The 16855-nt window shown below is 52.8% G+C and overlaps 6 protein-coding genes across 6 annotated transcripts; 3 read left to right on the top strand and 3 right to left on the bottom strand.

Annotated features, from left to right (window-relative positions):
• Positions 1 to 588: 588 nt before the first annotated feature.
• Positions 589 to 1293, top strand: PG998_007670 (uncharacterized protein; the record flags this gene model as incomplete). Its single annotated transcript, XM_066874486.1, has 1 exon — positions 589 to 1293. One exon carries the CDS (start codon positions 589 to 591, stop codon positions 1291 to 1293), a length of 705 nt encoding a protein of 234 aa, XP_066730431.1.
• A 404-nt stretch (positions 1294 to 1697) lies between these two features.
• Positions 1698 to 3436, bottom strand: PG998_007669 (actin; the record flags this gene model as incomplete). The annotated part of the gene is made up of 7 exons (XM_066874485.1): positions 1698 to 1721; positions 1832 to 2014; positions 2073 to 2844; positions 2905 to 2935; positions 3042 to 3097; positions 3245 to 3275; positions 3430 to 3436. 7 exons carry the CDS (start codon positions 3434 to 3436, stop codon positions 1698 to 1700), a joined length of 1104 nt encoding a protein of 367 aa, XP_066730430.1.
• A 2766-nt stretch (positions 3437 to 6202) lies between these two features.
• Positions 6203 to 6952, top strand: PG998_007668 (Nucleotide exchange factor Fes1; the record flags this gene model as incomplete). The annotated part of the gene is made up of 1 exon (XM_066874484.1): positions 6203 to 6952. The coding sequence occupies one exon, from the start codon at positions 6203 to 6205 to the stop codon at positions 6950 to 6952; it is 750 nt and encodes a 249-aa protein (XP_066730429.1).
• Positions 6953 to 7261: 309 nt separating this feature from the next.
• On the bottom strand, positions 7262 to 8504 carry PG998_007667 (mitochondrial 54S ribosomal protein uL5m; the record flags this gene model as incomplete). The annotated part of the gene is made up of 4 exons (XM_066874483.1): positions 7262 to 7372; positions 7430 to 7533; positions 7603 to 8198; positions 8272 to 8504. 4 exons carry the CDS (start codon positions 8502 to 8504, stop codon positions 7262 to 7264), a joined length of 1044 nt encoding a protein of 347 aa, XP_066730428.1.
• A 1771-nt stretch (positions 8505 to 10275) lies between these two features.
• PG998_007666 (uncharacterized protein) lies at positions 10276 to 12967 on the top strand (the record flags this gene model as incomplete). The annotated part of the gene is made up of 4 exons (XM_066874482.1): positions 10276 to 10359; positions 10445 to 11645; positions 11698 to 12250; positions 12340 to 12967. 4 exons carry the CDS (start codon positions 10276 to 10278, stop codon positions 12965 to 12967), a joined length of 2466 nt encoding a protein of 821 aa, XP_066730427.1.
• A 591-nt stretch (positions 12968 to 13558) lies between these two features.
• On the bottom strand, positions 13559 to 15616 carry PG998_007665 (6-phosphofructo-2-kinase; the record flags this gene model as incomplete). Its single annotated transcript, XM_066874481.1, has 5 exons — positions 13559 to 14620; positions 14670 to 14750; positions 14810 to 15077; positions 15128 to 15163; positions 15216 to 15616. The coding sequence occupies 5 exons, from the start codon at positions 15614 to 15616 to the stop codon at positions 13559 to 13561; spliced, it is 1848 nt and encodes a 615-aa protein (XP_066730426.1).
• Positions 15617 to 16855: the final 1239 nt, after the last annotated feature.

The following is a 16855-nucleotide window of genomic DNA, read 5'->3' as shown; positions in this document are numbered from 1 at the left end:
CCGTTGGATAAGAAAAGAGCGAAGCGCAATAGCCGGTTCGGGTTCTGCGGTCGCCGAAGGGTTGAGTGAGTGCAAGTGGCGTGTCGTAAGGCTGGCCAGAGAGCAAATTGTATTGTTTATCGTTCCCCTTTCCTGTTGTCTGAGAAGGGAATGAAGGGACGAACCCACATTGGACCCCTTCATCTTCAATGCTGCTGAATCACTACTTGCTTGCACCCCCCCCACCACGCTACAGCGCCACGCTACAGCGCCGTGCTTAGCTGCTGCTTCAATTGGGGTGGTTGCTTTGCTTTCCCATCATGTCGTCTAGAGTCGGCCATCTTCAAGCAACTGAAATTACTCTAGACTCTGTTCTGGATTGATCTCGCATACAGAGGAATCAGTTAAAAAAAAAAGAAGAAGAAGAAGAAGAAACGGGACGAATACAAGCCTGTCGCTAAATGACGTATTGTATAGATATATATATGTTGTTCTAACGAATACATTATATTGTCCCGATAAAACACTCCTTCGGGTGTTGAACGATGATGGAAGCAACCATACAACGCCGGCAGCCGATACTTTCCTCTTCTCTTGCCCGAATCCACCATGGCTACAGCCCGCGTGCCACGGCTCCTATCGGCGTCCCCCGCCTTGTCGTCTTCGATCTCTTCCGTTTTCTCCCAGCTCTGGAAGCCCGCCTCGATACACAGTAGTCCAGGCTGCTGCCACCATCGCGCCCTGCTTAGCACGACCCCGTCCCTCCAAAAGAAGACGCCGCAGTACCCGCCAAAGCCCTGCCCTCCGCCTGCCGAGGACATCGACGAATCCTTCCTGAAAGGCAGCGGCCCCGGCGGGCAGAAGATCAACAAGACCAACTCGGCCGTGCAGCTCAAGCACCTGCCCACGGGCATCGTCATCAAGTGCCAGGCGACGCGGTCCCGGACCCAGAATCGCCTCATCGCGCGCCAGTTGCTTGCCGAACGCCTCGACGACCTCACCAAGGGCGACCAGAGCCGCAGCGCCATCGTGGGCGAGGCCAAGCGGAAGAAGCGCGCCAGCAGCGCTAAGAAGAGCCGCCGGAAATACCGCAAGCTGGACGGGGAGAAGCAGGGAGGAGTGGCTGACGCTGGCGAGGGCGATGAAGAGGATCTTGGAGAGCTAGACGACAACGAACAACATTCCGAAGAAATTGGCGGTAGGGCGTCTAGGAGCGGTGATTCGGCCAATGACTTCAATACCCAAGGAAGAGAACATGACCAGCTCGAGAGCACAAGGGTTCCCCGCGGAACAAACGAAACGAGCAAGGCTTAGGCACGAGACGGGGCGCATTTCTACGAAATATTACATGTCAATTTGGGCCAAGACAGACGTGTGATGGGCGTGCAAAATAGACATGCACAAATGGCAAGAAGAATCTGATGGTCGCTCTTGGTGAGGTCTCATTAGGAACACAGATCAGGTCACGGCATACAGCCTTGTAAAGGCGCAAGAAGCAATCAACGAGAAAAACAAATATATGATCAACCTCGAGTATAATTGTCTACCCCGTTGCGCGCACGAATAATCTCCTTAAAACAAGAAACATCTGATTTTGTTTCGTTTCCCGGAGTCGCCTACAGGCTAACCGTTGTCTCTCGCCCATTACTAGAACTTTTTGTAGATATTGGGCCTGTCGGCAGAAAAAACCCTTTCGCATCGGCCTGGGGACAGAAATGTCAAAGGTCGCCATCCAATCCGCGCTATCGTGAGCTCGTGAAAAGTAGGAAGGGGAAGTGGATGTATCGGAGCACACTAGACAAGCGCTTAGAAGCACTTGCGGTGGACGATCGAAGGACCGCTCTCGTCGTACTCCTGCTTTGAGATCCACATCTGCTGGAAGGTCGACAGGAAGCCAGAATGGAACCACCGATCCAGACGGAGTACTTTCGCTCCGGGGAGCGATGATCTTGACCTTCATGGAAGAAGGAGCAAGAGCAGTGATCTCCTTCTGCATACGGTCGGAGAGACCGGGGTACATGGTGGTACCACCAGACTGTGAGTGAGTCAGTAAAATAAATCCCCGCCACAGCCAGATTAGGGATATAACATACCATGACAATGTTGCCGTACAGATCCTTTCGGACATCGACATCGCACTTCATGATGGAGTTGAAAGTGGTGACGTGGATACCACCGCTCTCAAGACCCAGAACAGAGGGCTGGAACAGAGCCTCGGGTGCCCGGAAGCGCTCGTTGCCGATGGTGATGACCTGACCGTCAGGAAGCTCGTAGGACTTCTCCAGGCTGGAGCTCTGGGCAGCGGTCTGGATCTCCTGCTCGAAGTCGAGGGCGACGTAGCAGAGCTTCTCCTTGATGTCACGGACGATTTCACGCTCGGCAGTGGTGGAGAAGGCGTAACCGCGCTCAGCCAGAATCTTCATGAGGTAGTCAGTCAGATCACGACCAGCCATGTCGACACGGGCAATGGCGTGGGGCAGAGCGAAACCCTCGTAGATAGGGACAACGTGGGTGACACCATCGCCGGAGTCGAGCACGATACCAGTGGTACGACCGGAGGCGTACAGGGACAGAACGGCCTGGATGGAGACGTAGAAGGCGGGGGCGTTGAAGGTCTCGAAGACAATCTGGGTCATCTTCTCACGGTTGCTCTTGGGGTTGATGGGGGCCTCGGTGAGCAGGACGGGGTGCTCCTCGGGGGCCACACGCAGCTCGTTGTAGAAAGTGTGATGCCAGATCTTCTCCATGTCGTCCCAGTTGGTAACGACACCGTGCTCGATAGGGTAGCGCAGGGTGAGGATACCACGCTTGGACTGGGCCTCATCACCGACGTACGAGTCCTTCTGACCCATACCGATCATGATACTGACATGCTGTTAATACCCTGGTGCAAAAATTGCCGAGTCGTGGCCTTTCGAGACTTACCCATGATGACGGGGACGACCGACAATGGACGCTTTGAGTGCGAGTTAGCAGGCTGTTTTGCTCGAAATTCTGCTGAGGGACCACCGCCGCGATATCGCTTCGAGCGGGGTGTGGGTCGGGTCTAGGGGACAACTTACGGAAAACAGCTCGGGGAGCATCGTCACCGGCAAAACCGGCCTTGCACATACCCGAACTAGACGTTCAAGTTAGTTTCGTGATACAAATTACGGTTGTTTGTTGACGAGACCATGGTTGAAGTCTGATGGGATCTTCATCGCCAGCCATATTGGGGGAGGGGGAGGCGTCTGGAGCTAGTCGGTGAGGCGGCGGATCGTCTTACCCATTGTCGATAACGAGGGCAGCAACTTCCTCTGCAGCAGAAAGATTGGTTAGTTATGGCTATCGCGAGACGGAGAGTAGGAGGATGCGAGAGGCACGGGCAGCGAAGCTCGCGATGTGCGTGGCATTCGCGGACAGCTGTCGCTGTTGGGTTTGGAGATTCTGGCTTCTTCGGACTCGACTTACCTTCCATTGTGACGGATTACGTAGTGCGAAGGGTGTCAAGAAAAGTGAAAAGAAGTGAAAATGGAGATGCTGAAGCCCACGCGATTCCCGGATCGGTGGAAGCAGAAGTGGTTGCTTTGTTGGGAGGGAGTGAAATATTATTGCTCGAAGGCTGTTTGGGGGAGAGGGAAATCAAACAAGGAGAATGGGAGGCTGGGAATGTTGATTGATGTGGTTGACTTTAAGTCTAGTAAAGTGGGAAGGGGGAGAACGTCGGTCGGGCTCGTTCTGTCTCTTTTGCCTCCAAAGAAGGTGTTGCCCTGGGTCTGGTTGGCTAGTACAGGTCAGTCTACTTCTTTACTCCTCTCTCTCGCCCTCTCACTCTCTTGTCTCGCTGCCTCCTTTGTGCGTGCGTGTGTGCGTGCTTCCGCTGTTCTGATTGATGTGGGGACTTGGTCCAGGTAGCAGGCTAGCAGGCTTATTAGGGGTAATCATTACAATTAGGTACTGGGGCCTCTGCTGGGGCCACTGAAGCCTGTAGGTAGGTACCGTCCGGACTTGCCTACATTTAGTAGCATTCTAGGTATTCCCAAGGGTCAACAGCAGAAAGTAGTGGGAGCCTCCTTTCGCCTGCGGGGGGCTGGACCGGGTCAGAATTGCAGATTGGATGGGATTGATTTGATGAACTCAAAGCCGTCTGCTCCATAATCTGGAGTCCTTTCAGAAAGGAGTGACCAGATAGCCCGTTCCAATCCTCATTCCATTGGCTGAGTACGTACTCCTGATGATGAAGGTCGCGTAACAAATACTGCTACCTAACCCCCGAACTGCCAGATCCTGCCATCGTCGTTTTTGCCAATAATCAGTCCCGGTATTGTTCTACCTAATGGCCTGATTGGAGTCATTGCATTGGGTACCTGGCCAACTCAGAAGAGGCCAACTCAATATTTGTGGCATCGTCACCGCCAGATAGGGTAAAGTAGGGAGTAGTAGGTAGGGTAGCTGGGTAGGTAGCAAATTTGGTACGTCCCGGGCCTTAGCTTTACTATTGAAAGATCAGGGATCTGCACGCTGCTTTTGACCCGTCAGACGCGCATAGCTTCCTTACCTTTGCTTGTACGAAGCGAAGAGAGCTGTTCGCGAATGTGGCTGAACTCTGGTAAGGGGGCCTATTCATAAATAGCCGAATACGTCGCTCTCCCCGTATGTAGTCACAAGCCAATACTGTCCCGTGGTTCTCTCACCAAGCTCCTCCTTGACTTGGGTACGGAGTACGACAAAAGGAGGTTCAATCTTCGAATGGCGATTCTGCCTTCGCGTTCGAAGGTTGAGCTGTGCCACCCCGACCGGAATCCTCCCTCCCACTTGCCAACAAGGACATACCCTACCTACGCAAAGTCCACGCAATTCGACTTAGGCATCATCAAGAAGCAATGCAGCTCGTTTCACTTGCTGGTTAGATTCGTCACCATATTGCCATCTCATCTTACACACCAGGCAGCCTCGATTCGAATGCGGGATGCCGACGCAAGCGACAGACGCTGGATGAGTATTTCGATGATCTGGATTTTGACTCCAGGGTTGACGACCTAACTCGCAGCCTTTTTGTGTGGCTGGGCCTGTATGATTACGTACTATATGTTTCCTGCATTCGTCTCACTCCAAAGCCCAGATTGCATTTCCATATGCCTTGCAACCTCGACGCCAAGCAGGCATCATCAAATAAGGCACTCCCGCTACTGGGACCCAGCACCGTTGCATACGCATGCAGGGGCGGATTCTGTATAGCTTCGATTACGGCATCTCTCCAGCTCCGCTCTCGCTATTCACGTTTCAACTAGTTGACGTCAGATATGTCTGGCAGTGTTCATGCTACTGGAGCAACATGCACCGAACCTTCCTGGTTTGACAGTCTTCGCCTACGTGAGATGTCGCGGACACCAAGGACAGTAGGTCTAGATAGCATCTGCCCTCGCCGGCAGGAACAAACACCAGGACTGATTCTGGCTGCTCCGGCGCTTATCATGAAGCTACGTACTTGTATGCTAGACCATTGAGGTAACGCTGATATTGTTAATGACAGTGGCATCAATGCCAGGTCGTTGATGCTATTCACGATGCCTACCTACCTTCTATTACTCAACTAGTAGCCTATGCTTTAGCATCCTCTGGTTAAAGCGGCGACGAGGGGTGATGGTGGGGCAGCATTTTTTCCCCCTTCAACTCACGCTGTATTCCCAGATGCGGGCAGCTTTCAAGAACCTCGAATTGAGGGACGCTTTACCTGTACGCCAACCTCTTAATGATTTACATTGCTTCTAGAAGCTTTGGATTGCCAGAATTGTGTCCAACCGCAGGTGTAGAGCCGTGGATCGACTTCACACCGCCCAACTGCAGAACACGGTGGTTCTCTGCTCAAGGAGCAGTAAGCTAGTCCGAAAGTGGCTTATCTTATCGGAGTCTAAGAAAGTTCAAGAAGCCGCAAGAAGGACCCTTGTCGGTCATGATGAAAATGATGCAAAACATCAGAAGTGCACATAGCCTAACCAGGTAGCTACAATAAAACAAATCTTTGAAGACAAACTCTTCTTAAGCATCTATTTGCTCTTGATCATTCAAACTACTCGATAGACCAACCGCAGTGCTTTAAACTGTTCTGCCAACCCAATCTATACCATCGAAATCGCGGGGTCATTCATCCCACTCTACCAGCTAAATCCACATCTACGCGCTCGAGGTTATATCTTCCACTGGAAAAACAGCCACACGCCAGCATCTCTCTATAGTCGCGATCATGGGTGACAGCCAGAAAGGACTGAACGATCTCCTCAAGTGGAGCATCAAGAATTCAACCAACCCCAGCGCCACCGGCGCTGCCGCCCAACCCAACGGTGATGCTGCCGCCACCTCACAAGAAGACCCCACCGGCGCCGTAGCCGCGGCCGCGGCGCGCGGCCTGAACCCAGAATCTCTCAAGGCGCTGTTCGGCGGTCCCTCTGACGCGGACCTCATGTTGGCCGCTGTGGAACACATCAAGTCGGCGGACCCTGAGATAACGCTCGAGAGCAAGCTGACGGCCTTTGATAACCTCGAGCAGCTGATCGAGTCGCTCGACAACGCGAACCTGCTGTCGAAGCTGGGACTCTGGACCCCGCTCCTGGAGCTCCTGGCCCACGAAGAACAAGAGATCCGCCTCATGGCCTGTTGGGTCGTCGGCACCGCCGTCCAAAACAACGAGCCCAGCCAGGAGCGCCTCGTCGCTCTCGGCGGTGTCGAGCGGCTCACCGCCATGGCCCTGGGCGACCGCCTGACTACGGAGGGCACACAAGACGCTTCCAAGACCGACAACGAGGCCAAGGACGTTCGGCGCAAGGCTGTCTATGCGCTGAGCTCCGTGTGCCGGAACTACCAGCCCGGTATGGATGTGCTGACGTCAGAGCTCAGCAAGCGCGGTGAAGGCAAGGGCGAGAAGGTCGATGCTACAGACATGGAAGCTGTCAACGTTGTGATCGACTCATTAAGAACACAAGCGCAGAATGCCTAAATAGGGGGTCAACTGAGCGGGAGGGAAGAGAGAGACACACACTTAAATGGTGCTCTTGGTATCATTTGCATACGAGGCGTTGCGGATTTCGGGTCCTGAATCAATCATGGCAGGACATCTTAAAAGTTTTGGAGCTCACAGGATGGGTTTGCATGGGATTTAGAGCTAGATAGTGAACCATGGAGAAGAATTCCACAATAGCAAGACCATGATACGTTTGTTGTACAGATGTAAAGTACAGCCCCCTCATGCTTGTGCAGATGCGTGAACAATATATATGCATTTGGGCCAGCAGCCTGAGTGTGGAATTTAGTCCACCAGCTTTCCATTGAATGGAATGCCCATGGCGCCGAATAGTAATCTGGCATGCCTATCCGACTTGGCGGTAGTCTCAACAAAGACACGGCATCCAGGAATCATCTAGTTGAAAGTCAGTAAAAGAGTCATCTAGAGAAGACCTTGGTGAAGCTTCCATACCTTTTGCGGATAGTTAGAGTAGTTAGCTTCCACCTCTGGGAAATGCATCATTTCCTGGGGCTCCAAGCCAAACGCCAAGTTACCGGCACCATCGCCAGTCGTGCCTATGTCAGTTATCAGTCTCTCATATTCATTCCTCTGATGCATGTCGTGTGAAGCAAGAATTGACTCACCTTTCACACCCTGCCACTCTTTGATCTTAGGGAACACCAGGTGGGTGACCTTGTCCAGAAATTCGTAGGCTTGATTTCCTCGCATCGTAACCTTGACACCGGTTCGGTCCCCCTTGACAATGTGCCATTGTGAAACACTCGTGTGTGTGTGTGTCACAGTCGGGCGTACGCCCGAGATGGTCTGCAAGATGGTCTTGCCCACTGTGATGTGATCCGGGTTCTTCTTGGCCTGGGGCATGTACATGGCGACGTGCACGGCTTTAAGCTCGGGGATGTTGTGGTAGTTGATGTCGGGTTCCAGCGGCAGCAGCACGTCGGCGCCTCGCGGTCCACGCTTCGCACGATTCTCCATGTAGGGGGTCTCATTGCCCCAAGTGCGGTATCGTATCCGCTCGGGCCGTTTGGGCGTTCCTGGCGGCTTATGCTGATAGGTGAGTGTTAAGATGTCCGAGGCAATAGTCGAGTGGAAAGTCTGCTTGAGACGAGGCAGGTTGAACGGCCCGGGCTCGAAGTTTCGGGCGACTGGATCGGAGGAAGGTGGCGGCTGGATGGGATGCAGCGGGCCTCTGTCATACTTGGGCGGGTGGTATCGATACCTTTTCGCATGCAGCGTCAGTCGGATATTCTTGACGATATGGGGGTGACTTGGATGGCAATCAGAATACGAACCTGGAATGGGGGAGCTCGTGCTCTCTCCGGCTTGCACGCTTCCTCGGGTCCATGATGCTAATACCTTCGCGCTCAACGACCGGTGTCATCAGACCAGAGTCTGTTTCCACGTCTGGAACAACCGGTCCGGCCTCGGTGGAGGCGCATCGTGAGAGGCTCGTAACGCTGGGCTTCCAGGCCGATGGTTGCTTCAAAAGTTGACGCGCTGAGCGCGGCACCTCACGAAGTGCCATGCTGTCTGTCAACTGCAATTGACAGCGGGGAAGACAGAAAAATGCCGTGCAGATATAGAGTTGCCTTCTCAAGATCCCCGACTGAAGCTATCACCATACGTTAACTCGAGCTTTCCACTTATCGCATTAGCCCGTACATTGATTTTTCGACGGGGCTCGGAGCCTGGAATATCCGATTAAAGGCCTAAGGCCCTCCTTGAATGATTAGCTAAGGCTCTGACCCCAGCTTGCCGTCAACTCCCCACCCCTGTAATCGGCCACCCGCGCCGTCGGGAAGCAAGCAAATGGATGAATAGTCGTACTTCATCGAGCCCTTCTTCCGATGACATTACCTCTGCGACTGGATACCAAGCGGAATAGCGCTAGACTTACATACTTGAATTGAAGCTGCAAGATCATAGATAGCCGCACTGAATGAACGGTCCCAGATGAGATGGTCTAGAAGCCGTGCTCTGGCTCCTTGGACAACAGGTCTTCTGAACAGGTAACACCCCGTACTCCACAACTCCCTGCCAGTCAAATTGCTAGAACTCGAACAAGCAGCGTCTACTGCTGATCTGTACAACTGCAAACGGTTCGTTGGAGACAGTTTTGACACTCGTTTCCAAGTCTCTGAGCTCTGAGATGGAGGCGGCGTTATAGGCTATATTCTTCTCTATTAGGCTGCCTCTGTTGGTTGGCTGACGCCCTCACTTACACGGCCTTCTAGATTGGGTGTCTGATGATACCCCAGGACACGTTGCCCTGACCGAGAATGAATATGATATGTTTCCCCAGTCCAGATCTGCATGCGACCCTACTTGAACACAATGCTTGCAGCCAGTGCTTTTGAAACGGTCGCGAAATCTGATGGCTGTCTAGCACATCCAGCATCAGAGACGAGAGATTTCGAGCAGCCAGAAAAAGGACAAGCTGCTAGGTGCGACTCTTCACGTGTACGCAAATAATGCTACGTGGTGGGATTTAGTCATTGGGCATGGTCCAGAAGTCGATACGACCATTGTTCAGTCAACCTCGCCCGAAGCCCCGATTCCGAACTGCCATGGTCCGTAGCCGCAAACACGCAAACACATGACCAACTGGTCAGGTCATGGACTGGACACGAGCATCGCTTTAATCCGAACAGGCAGCAAGAGTGAACCACGTCTGTTTTCACGAATAGATCCCATCGAGGATTGGTATATTGGTATATCTGCAGAACACTCGACTACCCAGAAAGAAAGAAAACGAAGCAGCGTAAATGAGGCTTGAACAATCCTCCAGCTACTTGCGAGGCTGGCTGCCCCTCTATCCCCCCTTGTGAAAACCGATCGGTCTTGCCCAGCCGCCTCAAAAAGGTGCTCGAAACACAATCGCTTGGAACTCAATCAATTGTTCCACCGACAATCAGTCTTGGCTGCAGGACGGGTTTTCCCCCTTCTTTACGCGACCTCGCCAGCGGTATTCAATTAATACACGTCAAACCCCGTCACCGGTCCTGTCCTTCCCTCATTCAGCCCATCGTCGTCACCGTCAGAGCTCTGCCACATCCGTGGATATGTCTCTAGGATAATCGACCATGCGCCTTGCCGAACTGTATCATTACCTGCAGCCATAGAACGCTGAACCTGGAACTTTCGTGTCTCGGCGGACAATTACAAACTACCACCAAAAGACAACCCCTCCATCAATTCACCAGCAGAGGCGACAGACTAGCAGAAATAAGACCCTTGTTTGGCGGCTGATGACCCCACCACCCTTCCTGTCGACTTCACTCCAGACTTCTTCCATCATGAAGAGGACCACAAGGAAACTCCTCAGCCGACGAGACAAGAACGGCCAGCGTCCTGTCAAAGCCACAGACCCCCCGCATAAGGTATATACATGCATCTTTCCTTTATCGGCCCTGGTAATCGGAGCTAGAATAAGGCCTGCATGCTGATGTCTTCGTGTGACTATAGTACCGACCGCTTTCTTCCGAAGCCTTCTTCTCCCTCTTCAAATCAGACTCCAAGCGGCGCTCCGAAAATGACGAAGATAAACCAGTGGACCCCGAAAAAGAAGCGGCAAAGGTCCAGGATGTGTTGAGGCGCCTCAGCGAATTAGGCATCAAAAATGCCGAAGAAGACCATGTCCTTTATGCGCTCCGTTACAAGTGCTCGGCCGGCAACGTCGAAAAGGCCGTTGAGCTCATGTCCTTGCAGCAAAAGGCGCTGGCCGGCGAATTGGTCCCTTACAACCCCAACATTCAGATGCTGGGTGCAGAAAACCGCGGCAACGTTACCTGCTATCTGGACGCTCTGCTCTTTGCCATGTTTGCGAAAGTCGAGGCTTTCGAGTGTATGCTCAGCAAAGACCTACCAGAGGGGCCGCAAACCAAACTTGCTGCGCTGCTGCGGCTGTGGGTTAACATGCTGCGTAGTGGCAAGCTTATCCAATCCGACATGACGGAACATATACAGGATGCGCTTGCGGCATGTGGGTGGAAAGATGCCCAGCTTCTGGAACAGCAAGACACCTCCGAAGCCTTTGCCTTCATCACCGAAACTTTGCAACTACCACTGCTTCCTTTACAGGTCGACCTCTTTCACCAGGGCAAAAACGACGAGGCCGATCATAAGGTTGTATACGAAAGGCTTCTAAATTTGGCCGTCCCCGACGCTGAAGGGAAGGAAGTTAAACTAGAGGACTGTCTGGAGGAATACTTCAACTCTCAAGTGGATGTACACCGGGATGACTTGGAGGAGACCAAGACGACCAGACGGATGACGCTCACCCCTACACCAAGAGCGTCCACTGTGCAGGCTGCGCACCCTACCCCGAAAAGTACAATTCGCCTAGTTGCAAACGGCGATGACGAGGAAGGTACATCGGCGGGGTCGAGCGGTACAGATGAAGAAGAAAGTCATGACCATTCGACTCCTTTGGAAAGGAGATGGACTGAGCGTCCCACCACAGCAACATCGGCTTCTGAGTCGGCTGAATCACATATGCGACCACGACGAAGCCGGACCGAGAGCTTGATACAGCGAGTTGTCTTGGACGAGCAAGCGAAGTCTGCAGATAGCGCCGACAATGCCAGCCTATTTGCGAGGGCTAAGCGAACGGCCTCGGTCGTCAAGGCCGTGACAATCCCGGCCTGGCAGTTTTTCAGACTTATTCGTATGTCCCTCTTCTAACCTTCCTCGGGTAGCGCATGCTAACAAAAGTTTAGCCTGGCATTCCACTTCGGATGCACATGAGCCGCAGAATGATCTCGAGGTCGCCCGCCACTTCAGTCAAAGGCCAGTTGTCGGCATCTGCCTGAAGAGGTATATGGTTGACGAGAACGGAGTACCTAAGAGACAAAATACGTTCATCGACATTCCAGATAGTCTACGTCTGCCGCATTTTATTGTGGACGACCGGCACGTGGAGGAGAACGGCTTGAGTACGGATTACAAGCTCGTGTTGCAATCAGTCGTCTGCCACAGAGGAGACTCGTTGCATTCTGGCCACTACATCTCTTTTGTTAGGGTAGCTCCCAAACTGCTCACTGACAATCGGCGGCATGATAGTGATCCTCCACCCGACTACGAGGAAGCGCAGTGGGTTCTGTTTGATGATCTTTCGTACGAACACCGCGTCTCAACAGTTGATGACATCAAACAGTCACTCAAAGATGAGATGCCCTACTTGCTGTTCTACCAGATAGTTCCCATCGTCGATGTCACGGCTAGCTCGACTGATGGCACCGATGCCGGACCCCCTCATACGATGACTCGGCGGTAGCGCTCAAGACTGCCGGTACTGCAACCCCGAATCTCGAGAGATTATCCCTGTCGCGCCAAGCGAGTAGCTACTTTGATAATATCAGCGCTCTTGCGTCGACAAACGCAAGTATACGCTTCTCGGCCGATCTCGAACGTCCCATCAGACGCAGTTTTGCGGATGACGATGGATTCCTCAATGTCTCCCGTCGGGGTAGCTTGGGCAACGAACTGTCTTCTCTAGGCCCTAGCCCTGCTGTCACACCACTAGAAGAAAACTCGCCCAATTCGCCAGCCGCCACGCCAGCAGACGAGACGACGGCGCAGAGGCTGAGTCGGGCCGCAGCTAAGTTCCGCACTGGAAGTAAGAGCAGACCTGGGAGTCAAGCTGGCGAGAATCGCATTAGCTTGACTATGTCACGGCTGAGCGGTCTGGTTCGGACGAGCAAGGAGCCTCTACGCGAATCCGCTATAGACACAGATGAGGATTTCGAGATTGTATTGGACACTAACGGTACGACCGCGAATCTTACGGAAAAGGAGAAGGAAGACCAAAAGGATAAAGACAAGGAGAAAGAGAAGGAAAGGGAAAAGGATAAAGACAAAGATAAGGAATCGGGTCACAAACGTGGCCGATCCAAAGCCCGACTAGACAAGGGGAAGGGGAAGGAAAAGGAAAAGGAGACTAAAGGGAAGCAGCGTGATGTTCCAGAGAGAGAATGTGTGTTGATGTAATCCCCCGAACCACTCACACGATTATGGCGGATGTTAAAGCCCTAACAGAAGCGATTTTCTGGATTGGACACAGCGAGTCGTATATTTGACAGACGGACATAGAGCTGTTAGACTCTAGCGTGTTGAGAGAGCCGATTGGACTCGGTTTTACAGACATTTGAGATACCCAGATTTCGATACTTGTAATACATTGATCGCGGAGCGCATAGAGCGATCTGACGATACAAATCCTCCTTGTCTATCTCTGTTATCCAAAACCCTGAATGGATGTGAAGGGTTCGACCTTGGATCTGGGAACTCAGTTGACAGGAGATAGGTTTATACTGTAGAAAACACGGCAGGGTCAAAACACTGCATACTCCGATGATGTAAACTAATGATAGGATTCCCGACGTGAAAAAGCCAAATGCGCAACGTGACGTCGCAGTTCGTAATATGTCCGTGATGACCACATGTTCTAATCCTGACCAAAAGCATCCCAACCAATGTCCGTTGTGCAACGCGACAAGGGGCTCGGCCTTTCCAGAGGGCAGCAGTGCGCTCGGGAAACTCCGACCTCTGTCGCAACATAACTAACTCCCCGAAATCTAACTAGTCCTGGTCCAAAAGCTTGTCCTCCACAGCCTCTTTGGATGTGCTGACAATCCTCACTGGCGGTGGCGAAGTGGCCAGACTAGGAGTAGAAATCCCGGGGCTGATGGTCAGATTTTCCAGCCCCTCGGGCGGACTGCTCAGGCCACCACCGGGGAAGAGTGCAGGGCTCTCGCCAGCAACGGGGATGCGGATACCTTCAGGGCTGCTCGGGACAATCCTAGGGTCAAGACCAGGGATGAGGATGCGCTTGGCCTCGTTCTGGTATGCGGCGGGGATGATTTCGATGATCTCATTGCGCGGGAATTTCAAGGCAGGAATAGCCGCAGTAGAACAGTGCATCAGGTAGGCGTAGAGCACGCGGAGGACCGACTCATGCGCAATGATGAGCAGGTCGTTTTGTTCACGTTCCAACTCCAGGATGATAGGCTCAAGGCGCACTGCAAGATCGTGGTACGACTCAGCCCTGGGCCAGCGATGGTGATACGGGTCCAGCTCGTGCTTCTCGACTTCATCGGGATATAGTCGTCGGATGGCCCGCTCGGACAGCTTCTCGCACACGCCTGGGTTGATCTGTGCCATTTGGCTTCTCTGGCGGACCTTGTAGCCTCGCTCGGTAAAGGGCTCTGCTGTCTGTAGTGTGCGCATTCTGGTGCTGGTCCAGACACTCAGGGGTCGTAGTGGGACGTCAGGGCCGCCTTGCTCTTTGAGAGATTCGCGTTCCTGCTCGCGATGGTTCAGGATCGTCTCGCACATGATGCGGGCGTAGTTGTGACCCTCCTCGGATAAGGGTGCATCGGCTTTGAAAGATTCCTCTTCCGTAGCGACGCCAGCCCGTACGAAGAACGTTGTGCGAGACTTTATATGTGTGTTTGTCAGGTAGAACACGATGCGGTGTGACAGGTAGTTAAAAGAAACGTTGTTGTAAAAGAACTTTTGCCCAGCATTGATCATTTTGATGTAATTGAGCTCGTTCTCAGTCATGGTCTCAAAGATGGGGATCTTCATTTCGATTCGACGGAGGTACAGCTTGGCGGCTTCGTCGGGATCCATGCCCTCAAACTGGCAAAGGTTAGTCGGTCAATCACCGTCTTGCAAGATAGAAACATACATCAGGAGAATTGATCTTGACGTTGCGCGCGTTCTCGCGGAGAAGATTTTCATCGTCAACGTAGGACTCGAGGAAGAGTGTCTAGTAATTTAGCCAGTCAGCAACAGGTCCATAGATGCGGGTATCAGCTCAATGCTTACTTGTACATCGTGCTTTGCGAACTCCTTGGCTAATGACATTCGTCCGGAGGCAGTTGGGTTCACTGCATCGTATATGGCTACTTGTCCATTGTCGTGGTTTAGCCAGGCATATATGTCTTCCCGGCATTTCTTAAGGATCTTTTGACGGAGCATGACCGAAGCAGGCGAAGCATTTGGGAAGAAGTAATCTTCGGGCACGTCTTCCCCCTCGCCGACGGTAGCTCTTCTGTAGTCACCTAGATGGAATATCCGAGTCTTCACGCCCAACCTAGTACAGAGTGAGCAAAGATCGAATCGTCAGGCAGCCTTGTGACATACCATTGCAGATACCGGGCCATTGAGACGCAAATATGCCTGTTTGTTGTAAGTCCAACTGCCTATGATTACTGAGAGTAGGGATCCTCACGTCTTGCCTCGTGCGGGAAGCCCGACCATGACGATGGCGATACGACCTGAGTGAAACAGACGACCTGACATGGTGCTGTACAGCTGGGCGGGCGCCATATCGCTGTCCGCTGTCACATCGTGAATGCCGTCTATGAAGGTGCTGCTCTTCCGCCGGTACCGCGGGGCATTGGCCGCGATTTCTGCGGTGCTGGATTCTTCGTCAGCCTTGTTGTCCCCAGTACAGACGTCCCCAAGGTGAACTTGGCGATGCCAATAAGAATGAGAGTTCCCCGTGCCGTAGCGCCTTGCATTTGCTCTAGACACTTCGTCTGCCGGCGTCCCGGAAGAGGCCAAGCAAGGAGCAGTTTGATGGGCAGGGGACGGTTGTGGGGACTCCGGCGCGGGCGTTCTATCGGACATGGTGAAAGACGATTTTTGTCGAGGTATAAGGGGAGCACGATGAAGCCGAAGACGAGAAAACAAATTTCAAAAAGAAGCCAATACACGACCAACAGATGCAAGGAATACCGGGGCGTCAAGAAACAGCGGAGAGAGGCTACCAGCGTCTTATAGACTGTCCGTTTCTTCCCGTCTCCTGCCGGCATCTCAAGCAGCACCTCCCCAAGCAGCAGGAATCCAGAGACCGAAGACGCAACATGCATGGCGGCCGATGTAGATTTCTGAACTAGTGCTCGTGCAGTTGGTGCGAGGCTCCTTCCTGGATGTCTGCGATGAGGCGTACGGGCAGTCGCCAAATAGAGAGTCGGCTGCAGGCCATGGCCGGGAGGCATTGGCGGGGAAGCGAATGATGAAAGAGAAAAACACTTACAGTAACGTATCCATGGCGCAAGAGGTTGCCCGAACCGAGTAACTTGGGGTCGACAGAGGCGAATCAAGAATTGGATATCAGAGGATAGTGGTCTGACAGCGATGCCGGGGGGTTACGACAACTTCGATTCCCTTTGGCGCAAAGCTCGCGAGCGCACAGCAGCGGGCAGGCAGGATTGGGGCAACTCGGATAGCCGCTGAAACAGTGGGCAAGAGCGCTGTCAAGTGGGGTTAGGGCGACTAGACACGGAATTTAGTGCTGAAGAGAAGATAACTCTCTGGTGGGTAGCGCCACCTCTAGTGAGTGTTGAGTGAGGTGGCAGCCGCAGGATGAGTCTGGGTCCGAATATCCCAATGTCGGATGCCGGAGGGGTCAAGGTGTTGAAGATGTCGGGGACAAGAATGCCAAACTCGAGATCGATGATGGTTTTGGCGCCGATCCACTAATTGCAGGAAGGCTCTCCGTCTCATCTGGTTGGACCACGGAAAGCCTGGGTGTGTTTCCTGCAAGAGCCAGCTACAGGGCGGATGCTTAATATATACGTCCTTTTTTCATGTCTCCGGCCTGCTGGCATGTTGCTTGACGAGAGTGTAGGGTAGGTGTGACAATAAGGCCTCTACGAACAACTACCGGTGGTCTGTGTAGTGCAGATCAGGACTGAGTGCTAGTTAGTCAGCTGTTCTCATTTGTTGTTGAGAAGGATAGCAGACTTAAGCAAAGGTTCTCGTCTCATGACATAATTCTCGGGAGAGAGCAGCAGGGAATGGTGTGAGCTGCATGAGATATCCTGATACAAAGATTAGATATCTAAGAAAGATGCGTTTACTGAA

This window comes from Apiospora kogelbergensis (assembly GCF_038363985.1).
Source record: "Apiospora kogelbergensis strain CBS 113332 chromosome Unknown utg000005l_segment0_segment0, whole genome shotgun sequence".
NCBI classification, from domain to species: domain Eukaryota; kingdom Fungi; phylum Ascomycota; class Sordariomycetes; order Amphisphaeriales; family Apiosporaceae; genus Apiospora; species Apiospora kogelbergensis.
This window is presented reverse-complemented; position numbering and strand designations above follow the sequence as displayed.